At 47.0% G+C, this 10,000-nt stretch overlaps 1 protein-coding gene across 1 annotated transcript in view; it reads right to left on the bottom strand.

Annotated features, from left to right (window-relative positions):
• Positions 1 to 4,113, bottom strand: part of LOC126989828 (uncharacterized) — a gene marked incomplete at its 5' end in the record, with an annotated part of 60,119 nt that extends 56,006 nt beyond the window's left edge. The window contains one exon of the mRNA XM_050848453.1: positions 4,059 to 4,113. Within this exon, the coding sequence (XP_050704410.1) occupies positions 4,059 to 4,113 (55 nt within the window). The remainder of the gene's footprint in view (positions 1 to 4,058) is intronic.
• Between the last annotated feature and the right edge of the window lie 5,887 nt (positions 4,114 to 10,000).

Genomic DNA, 10,000 nt, shown 5'->3' with positions numbered 1-10,000 from the left:
GATGCATCCTTTGAAGGAAATACTTTCCTTGAGTTCTTCCCTTATTTTGTGCAATGTAGGGAGTTCTTTCTTTTCATAGAATCCTAGAACAATTCTTCGAACTTCACGTTGATCAAAATCGTCTACATTTGTCACTGTTGCAGCACGGCCCGTCTTCTTCGGGGACGAGAATACAGGCTATCTTGGTGACCTGTTCGTCATGTACTCATGATCCAGTTTGGCGCAGACTCTTTCAACAGTTCTTTCCCTAACATTAGTGGCTCTTGCTGTTCTTGCAGTTACTCTTGTGAGTGGTATGATAAATCCTCTGTTGTTTTTTCGTCTAAAAAGTACTTGTTTACATTGTAAATGAGTTCTTTCTCGCGGCTGTGCAGCCAACGACGTGGAGAGGCAGGGAGAGGGAGGGAGGGGAGAGGCAGAGGCGGGAGCGGGCCACCCATGGGCCCACCTGCTGACCCTTCCATGACCTTGAGAGAAGTGACCTGGGAAGGCTGGGCCCTGGATGTGTAAAATGACAACGTTGGAATACAACGTTGACAAGTGTCGTGGTATTTATACAAAATCTTTGTTATTATCTAAAAAACGAAACAATCTTAACGCTATATGACCCTATTGGATTATCCAATTATTTAATTAAATTCATTTAAAGGTAGTAAATAGCTGACATATGAGAGGAAGCGAGAAGTGTTGCGAGTGTGTGGCAAGGTGCGGTGCGGGGCTGACCCGCACCTCTCACCCCCCAATCCGCCAGATCATTCTGGATTCACTATAGTAGTAGTAGTAGTAGTAGTAGTAGTATAGTGCGCGCCAGCTAATTTGGCCCGTGAGAGGGAGGGCCGTGAAAAATGCTCATATGTCAAGTGAACGTATTTGGCTTTAATTAATGTGCGTCATTTAAAAAAAAAAACTTTTCAAAAGATATAAACACACACTAATATTATTTTAATTCAAACTGCAATGAGCTACACAGTGTACTGTTACTTATATATTTAGGTTATTATAAAACGGTGGAGAAAACGTGACAACAGTGTTCAACAGTGTTGTCGGGTCACGACCTCACTGACTCCTCCTCTGGCCACTCCCTGTTCCCTCGGCCCAGCCCGGCATTCCACTTCCATCCACCACAGAGGAAGCATGGCAGCTCATCCAAACCATCACTCGTCTCACTTACGTAGTCAGGCAAAGGACATTGTTTTCAACGTCCACGAGTATTTCCAGAAAGAGAAGGACTACGGAGGACCTACAGAGAACGTTTCCAAAGTTAATTACAGGACAGCTTTGGCAACAAAAGTCTTTATCAAAAATCTTTATCATGAAGTACAAAATCTGTTAAAATTCGGGACAGAGAGAGAGAGAGAGAGAGAGAGAGAGAGAGAGAGAGAGAGAGAGAGAGAGATGGGTGGGAGCTAGACCCTGTTGGAGGCGGAGCGACAGATATGTGGCAACGCTTTAAGAGCTTAATGACCTAGGCTTTCCCGTGAAGCTCCTCCTTCACGGGCCAAAATAGCTGGCGCGCACTATAGTAGTAATGGTAGTAGTAGTGGTAGTAGTAGTGGCAGTAGTAGTAGTAGTAGTAGTGGTGGTAGTAGTAGTAGTAGTAGTAGTAGTAGTGAATAATAAGAAAATTTTCATACCATTATTTCATCTATTCTCTCTATTCTGTCCTGTCCTACCACACGTAGATTACTAGTAGTAGCGGTAGTAAACAGACACCCTCGCCATAGACCGACAGGTCTTCTGGTGCCTGTTCTTCCTATGTATTCATATGTATTTCCCACCTCCTCTTTCCCGTCTCCTCTTTCTCCCTCTCCTAATCTTCTTCCTCCTTTTCCTCCTTCCTTCTCCCTTTAGCTCCTCCTACTCCCTTCCCTTTCCCTGGCTACTTGGAGATTAACGCATCCTCTTCCTGCGGAGTGTCAAAATTCATCAGTGTTCTTCTTTTTAGTTTCACTCACAAATTACACAGATACGTGTCGAGGTGATAGTACCAATAGAACAGTGCAGGAGTGAAAAGAGAAGATGGCGCCACTATAAACACTTGCCTGCGCCATGACGGGCTGAAGCCGAGCACCATCCAGGCCCCTCAAGCAAGCCTACCGGCGCTATACCGTAGACGTAAAAAAAAAAAAAGATTGTTGGTCACGTGGTATATGGTGCCTCTATGATAGAAACCTTCAGTGTGTGTGTGTGTGTGTGTGTGTGTGTGTGTGTGTGTGTGTGAGGAAAATCTAGCATCCCTAAAATCTGGCTGTGTATCAACAACAACAACAACAACGACAGTAGCTAAACAATGGACGTCATAACAAAACAAACAAAAAAGCACAAACAGTTGCCTCGGCCGTTCACTCACTCCTTTCTTCCTTTCACTCTATACATTCACCTTTCCAAAGACAGCACCCTGAGGTCACGTTAATTAATCTTCCAAAACTCCACATTTCCGTATTACCGCGGCGCCAGTAACTACCCTATCGAGTGTGGTGTGTTTACCCGTGTACCGGCGGCCTCACCTGAGTCACGACCGTCAGCTCACATAACAAAGCCTGGCAACAATGCAGCGTGGAGGCGGCGGAGGGGGAGGAGGCGAGGTAAACAATTAGGTATTCAGAGTAAAATTTAATGTATTGGAAAGTGACGAAGGTTTGGGTCCGTTAAGGTTGGGTTATGAGAGGAATTAAAACAGTGCTGGTGATTTGTGGCTATGTGTGTGTGTGTGTGTGTGTGTGTGTGTGTGTGTGTGGGTAGGTGCATAACAATGGTGGGTCACGCCAGGGAGGCACTCGACGGCTTGGCCTGGCCCGCGGTGTTATGGACTCAATCAACACGAGTATATGGCGTTGTCGATATCTATACAGGCGGACAGACTCAAATCTCTAAGTCGCCTGTGCTTCCTGTCTTACTGTGTGGCTGTGAGAAAAGTTGGAAAATTTATTTTAGTCGGCGCAACATCTGTGGTCATATGCCGGAGAGAGACAGAAGGGGAAGGAATTATAGGAGAAGGGAACAGACCCCAGGAGACGGGACACAACCCCCGATTAATACCTGGTACCCATTCACTGCTGGGTGGGCAGGGGCGTACGGTATCGGAAAAGTCGCCCAATTTTTTCCACTCCGCCGGGAATCGAACCCAGGCTCTCTTTTGTGAGCCGAGTGTGCTAACCACTGCACCACGAAACCCCTTGTGTGGCTGTGAGACATGGACCCTGAACATGGCTTGGAGAGGCGTGTCGATGCCTTTGGTGCCAAGTATCTTCCCAGGGTCACGGGGCATCGCTGGAGTGACTCCGGTTGGTATTATAAGACACTTCCGGTTCTCACATCAGCCATTTAATGATCTAAAAGTCAAAGAGGGGGTCGATCAGGTTCTAATGAGTGTTTATTTAGTTCCATGGCACAGAAGAAGGGTCAAACTACCACCAGGGTCATAAAACTACAGCTGGAAATGCCCACAACTCCTACGAAAGCCTTGTCAAGTTTGTGTATTTTGACAAAGAAATGTCTTGTAATACGACCCGAACGTGTCGAGCCAGCGACTACTCTAAGGCTCATGTCTTCAATTTAAATGTGAATTATATCTCTACATGTACTTTCGATGAAGAATAACCATTGTGCGATGGAAATAAAACCTTTGACTTTGACTACTCCGTGAAACAAAATCTAGGCCTGTTACCAGCTTAATCCGCTATTACCAGTAGTAGTTGTATTTCTGTCTGTGTGTGCCTGTATATCCGTCTGCCTGTATGTGTCTCCCCCAAGAGGTCCTTTCCAAATGGATGTACTCAGGTCTAACAGGAAGAGTCTAACGAGCGTGGTCACAAACGCCATCTTTATTAACTTGGTACCAAACGTTTCTGTCTTGGTCTAAAAACGAACGAATTTCAGCAACGTGAATAAAAACAAAATAAAAATAATGTTTAGTAATATAAAAAAAAAATGAGCATATTAAGCAACATTTAGGGAAACTGCAGACATTATTCAGTGAGGGACTAAGGTTTGTCCCGTGTCTCGTCGGTCCAGCACAGTACTGTTTGTGAATAAAAGTTTAATTAGTCAACACTTACCCCCGAGGGTCGCCACCGCCATCACCACCATCACGCGGGGGCCCAGCGGGGCCATCTGGAGACAGGAAGAGAAAGGACACAGTGAGGCTCATTTTCTTCAACGTTTCGGAGCCCAAGCACTCGCATTGGACAATGTTTTCGTGGGGGTTGTGGGCATTTCCAAAAGTAGTTTTATGACCCTGGTGGAAGTTTGAGCCTTCCTCTGTACCGTGAACCTAAGAAACATACATTTGACAACGCTTTCGTAAGAGTTTGGAACATTTCCAGGGGTAGTTTTATGACCTTGGTGGTAGTGTGACCCTTCCTCTGTATCGTGAACCTAAGAAACACACATTTGACAAGGCTTTCGTAGGAGTTTGGGGCATTTCCAGGGGTAGTTTTATGGTCCTGGTGGATTCTCCACCAGGGGATCACAGATGAGCTCTGGGGAGCAGCACGAGCCAAGCCAGATGGCGCCACTATAAACACTTGCCTGCGCTACAACAAGGGGCTGGGGCCGACCATCAGGCCTCACCAAGAAAGCCTACCCCAGCAAAAAAAAAACAAAAAAAAACAACAAAAAAAAAGAAACACGCGTCACACCCAGAATGGATAGCGTGAGGGTGCCGCGTTCAGGACGACGCGAGTTCAATCCCCGCCCGGTGCCACCAAGCTGGGATTTTTCAGGCGCCGCAGAGTGGCTTAAAACTGCCCACATGCTGTCCAGAAGACCACCTATCAACCCGGACTCTAGATTCTAGGATTAAAGATGAGCTCCGGGAGGGCAGCATGAACCAATGCAAGATGGAGCCACTATAAACACTTGCCTGCGCTACAACAAGGGGCTGAGGCCAACCATCTGGCCTCACAAACAACGCCTACCCCCCCCAAAAAAAAAAAAAAAAAAAAAAAAAAACCGCGTCACACCCAGCCAGTAAAGCGGCGATAGGGAGCACAGACAACACACTGGGCAATAGAAAAAGAAAAAAAATAGAAAAAACAATAACAGCGATAGAGGGTAACGCAGGTGATGGTTGGGTGATGTTTATCGGAAAAGTTGGAAAGTTTTGTTTAGTCGGCGCAACATCTGTGGTCATATGCCGGAGAGAGAGACAGAAGGGGAAGGAATTATAGGAGAAGGGAACAGATCCCAGGAGACGGGACACAACCCCCGATTAATACCTGGTACCCATTCATTGCTGGGTGGACAGGGGCGTAGGTATTGGAAAAGCCGCCCAATATTTTCCACTCCTCCCGGGCATTGAACCCGGGAAAAAACAACAAAAGCGATAGAGGTAAGCAAACATTATATTAGTGATAGAGAAAAACAATATACCAGGTGAAAGAGAGAACAAATGAACATCGAAACCCTCTCCGTCTGGCATTCAACGGTCACGGGAATGCCTTCGACTCAGGGGGAACCGAATCTGGCGGTGCTGAAATAATTGCTATACTCCAATTTTCTGAGCGCGTTCGAGGCTTGGCAACTTTAAGGCACGGTCCACTACCAGCACAACCACATGAAGGATTATACTTGTCCTTGTACTTCAATATATGAGTGCTGTCAGTATGCGATTTGACAACAGGGTGGCGAGGAAGCTTCGTGTAGATACTTGGAGGCCCGAACAGAGGTAGAGCGGCGACTGTGAAACTCCGTACAGATGCCGGGAAAGTTCTAATACAAATAAAGTTAGGCAGGCTAATTCTGGAAGGGGCGAGGAAGGACATTTGAAGAGCCTCTCGTATAGAAGGTGTTGCGGTTTTTAGGGACCGTTTTGTGCTGTACAGGTGTCGGAAAAGTTCTAATAAAGAGGAAGTTAGGCAAACTTATTCTGGAAGAGGCGAGGAAGGACATTTGAAAAGGAAGTTAGGCAGACTTATTCAGGAAGAGGCGAGGAAGGACATTTGTAAAGCCTCTCGTATAGAAGGTGTTGGGGTTTTCAGGACCCGTTTTGTGACGTACAGGTGCCGGAAAAGTTCTAATAAAGAGGAAGTTAGGCAGACTTATTCTGGAAGAGGCGAGAAAGGACATTTGAAGAGGAAGTTAGGCAGACTTATTCTGGAAGAGGCGAGGAAGGACATTTGAAGAGGAAGTTAGGCAGACTAATTCCGGAAGAGGCGAGAAAGGACATTTGAAAAGCCTCTCATATAGAAGGTGTTGGGGTTTACGGTGACTGCTTTGTGACGTACAGGTGCCGGAAAAGTTTTAATACAAAGGAAGTTAGGCAGACTAATTCAGGAAGAGGCGAGGAAGGATATTTGAAAAGCCTCTCGTACAGAGGGTGTTGGTATCTTCGGGGACTGTTTTATGACGTACAGGTGTCGGAAAAATTCTAATGAAAAGGAAGCTAGGCAGACTAATTCTGGAAGAGGCGAGGAAGGATATTTGAAAAGGAAGTTAGGCAGACTTATTCAGGAAGAGGCGAGGAAGGATATTTGAAAAGCTTCTCGTATAGAAGGTGTTGGGATTTTCGGCGACTATGAAATCGTACAGGTGTCGGAAAAGTTCTAATAAAGAAGAAGTTAGGCAGACTCATTCAGGAAGAGGCGAGGAAGGACATTTGAAAAGCCTCTAGTGTAGAAGGTGTTGGGGTTGTCAGGGAGTGTTTTATGACCCCAGTCTGACACGACCTCTGTACCTTGGACGGAAAAAAAACCCGCCATAATAGAAGAGGAGTTAAAACAATAAATACAATAAACCTAAAGTGTTTAAACCCCCTTGAAATAGGGCAATCGAAAAACAGACGGGAAAATCATTAAAAAAAATCCAACTGACGGAAGGCGGTGGTTGAGTCGACAGCGTGACGGCGCCGCATTCAGGACGACGCGAGTTCAATCCCCTCCCGGTGCCACCAAGCTGGGATTTTTCAGGCGCCGCCGAGTGACTTAAAACTACCCACATGCTGTCCAGAAGACCACCTATCAACCCGGATTCTAGATTCTAGGATTAAAGATGAGCTCCGGGAGGGCAGCAAGAGCCAATGCAAGATGGCGCCACTATAAATACTCGCCTGCGCCAGAACGGGGAATCAGGCCCCACCGCCAAGAAGCCTTGGGCCGACCATGAAGCCCCACCGGGAAGAAGCCTTGGGCCGACCATCAGGCCCCACCGGGAAGAAGCCTTGGGCCGACCATCAGGCCCCACCGGGATGAAGCCTTGGGCCGACCATCAAGATCCACCGGGAAGAAGCCTTGGGCCGAACATCAGGACCCACCGGGATGAAGCCTTGGGCCGACCATCAAGATCCACCGGGAAGAAGCCTTGGGCCGACCATCAAGATCCACCGGGAAGAAGCCTACCCGCGCAATAGGGTAGGCGGTGGCCGAACTGGTAGCGTACTGGACCCACATTCGCCGCGTGATGGACGACGCGGGTTCGAATCCTCACGCTACCACTCGGATTTTTCAGTCACCGCCGAGTGGCTTAAAACTACCCACATGCTGTCCTGAAGACCACCCATCAACCCGGACTCTAGAGGAAGCCGTCCAAGCGAATCAAGAACGAGTTCCGGGGGGCAGCATGAGCCAATGCAAGATGGCGCCACTATAAACACTCGCCTGCGCCAGAACGGGCTGGGCCGACCATCAGGCCCCACCTGGAAGAAGCCTTGGGCCGACCATCAGGCCCCACCGGGAAGATGCCTACCGGCGCAGTAGGCAACAACGTAAAAAAAAAAAAAAAAAAAAAAAAAAAAAAACTGACACGTGGCGAGAGATCAACAGGTGGACATTAAGTGACACTAGAAAAAAACGGATACAAACGCACAAGCAAACAGACAACTACGGGTGAGGACGTTCAGAAGACGGTGTGTAATGAAGTTGAGTTAATAGGAAGTTTACGTCGCCCTTGGAACTTCGAGGCACGGGAGAGTCACGTATGAAAACAGACTGACATATGTTGCTGATACTGATGATGATACTATTATTATTATTATTATTATTATTATTATTATTATTATTATAACTATTATTATTATTATTATTATTATTATTATTATTATTATTATTATTATTATTATTATTGTTATTATTATTACCTGAAGACGAGGTGAAGGTTGAGAAAGCTGCGGCGGCGGCGAGCGAGTGGCGGCGGTGGGGGTCAGCGGCCTTGTGGAGAGAGAGAGTGTGTGTGTGTGTGTGTTTTGACCTGCGTGCCCGCCCCCACCTCTCTCTCTCTCTCTCTCTCTCTCTCTCTCTCTCTCTCTCTCTCTCCCAGTGACCTACTTTTCCAGTACGGTGCATAATAGAAAACGTTAGAAGAGTTAGGAGGAGGAGGAGGAGGAGTTGGAGAAGGACACGGTAGAGTTAGGAGAAGGAGGATGAGGATGAGGATGATGAGGAGGAGAAGGATGAGGAGAAGTAGGAGGAGGAGAAGGAGGAGGAGGAGGAGGAGAAGTAGGAGGAGGAGGAGGAGGAGGAGGAGGATAAGTAGTAGTAGTAGTAGTAGTAGTATTAGTAGTAGTAGTTGTAGTAGTAGTAGTAGCAGTAGTAGTAGTAGTAGTAATAGTAGTAGTAGCAGTAGTAGTAGTAGTAGTAGTAGGAGGAGGAGGAGGAAACATGGAAACATGGTCTAGCAGGCAGCAGAAAGCCTGTTGGCTCATTACTAGGCTGCCTGCGCTCAGTGATTCAATCAATCCGTTTGCCATAGGAGTGGCTTGCAGGGAAGGATTAAAGCACTTGTGTATCTACTCTTGGGAGCGTTCAGTTCACTCCCGATGCAGCAAAGTGGCGATCAATGCGTTTCTTGAAGGAGTTGATGGTCTCTGCGCTAACCACTTCTGCAGGAAGGCTGTTCTAGTGGCGAACAACTCTATTCGAGAAATAACTCCTGCCGATGTCGGTATTGCATCGCCTTGCTTGAATTGTTTTTCCTTTGTTTCTTGTTCTCAGGTTGGTTTGTAGCGTGAAGAGTTTGGAGTGATCAACGTTGCTGAGCTTGTTCAGGTAATTAAAGACTTGTATCATGTCTCCCCGCAGGCGTCTCTTTTCCAACGTGAAGAGGTTGAGTCGCTCGAGTCGCTCTTCATAGGGCTTCGTCCTCAGTGATGGTATCATCTTCGTGGCGCGGCGCTGTACTCTCTCTAGTAATTCAATGTCTTTCCTGTAATTAGGAGACCAGAATTGCACGGCGTATTCAAGGTGGGGCCTTACCAGCGAATTGTACAAGGATAACATAACTCCCGGCGTCTTGTATTCGAAGTTCCTCGATATGAACCCAAGCATTGTATTGGCTTTCTTACAGGCGGACTTGCAGTGTTTTATTTGTTTCAAGTCACTGCTGATGGTGACCCCGAGGTCTCTTTCCTCTTGCACAACATGTAGTGGTTCGCCACCCATGTGGTATGTGTTGCTGTTTCTGGATCCGATATGCATTACATTACATTTGGCAGTGTTGAAGGACATCTGCCATTTTTCTGACCACCGAGTGATCTGGTCCAGGTCTCTCTGGATAATTTCGCAGTCTGCCGTTGTGAGGGCCTTCCCACCCACCTTTGTGTCGTCGGCAAATTTTGAAAGATTGGATTTCAATCCTAGTTCTAAGTCGTTGATATATATGATGAAAAGTATGGGTCCCAGCACTGACCCCTGTGGCACTCCACTTGTGACCGGGAGCCACTCGGAGGCCTGTCCGTTGAGTACAACTCGTTGTTTTCTTCCAGTGAGCCAGTCCTTGATCCACGCTGTCAGATTGCCGCCTAATCCCGCCGACTTGAGTTTCTTGAGGAGTCTTTCGTGTGGCACTTTGTCAAAGGCTTTCTTAAAGTCTAGATATATAACATCGCTGGGGATATGATTATCCCAGTTTTCATAGATACCTTGGAAGAAGTCCAATAAATTGGTTAAGCATGAGCGCTTGTTCCTGAAACCGTGCTGAGCATCGGAAATGATGTTGTCTTCAAGGAACCTAACGAGTTTGTCTCTGATGATCTTCTCGAGGACTTTTCCCGCCACAGAGGTCAGGC

This window comes from Eriocheir sinensis, unplaced genomic scaffold (genome assembly GCF_024679095.1).
Source record: "Eriocheir sinensis breed Jianghai 21 unplaced genomic scaffold, ASM2467909v1 Scaffold1319, whole genome shotgun sequence".
Taxonomy (NCBI): Eukaryota; Metazoa; Arthropoda; class Malacostraca; order Decapoda; family Varunidae; genus Eriocheir; species Eriocheir sinensis.
Note: the sequence above shows the minus strand (reverse complement) of the source record. Positions and strands in the feature narration are given on the sequence as shown.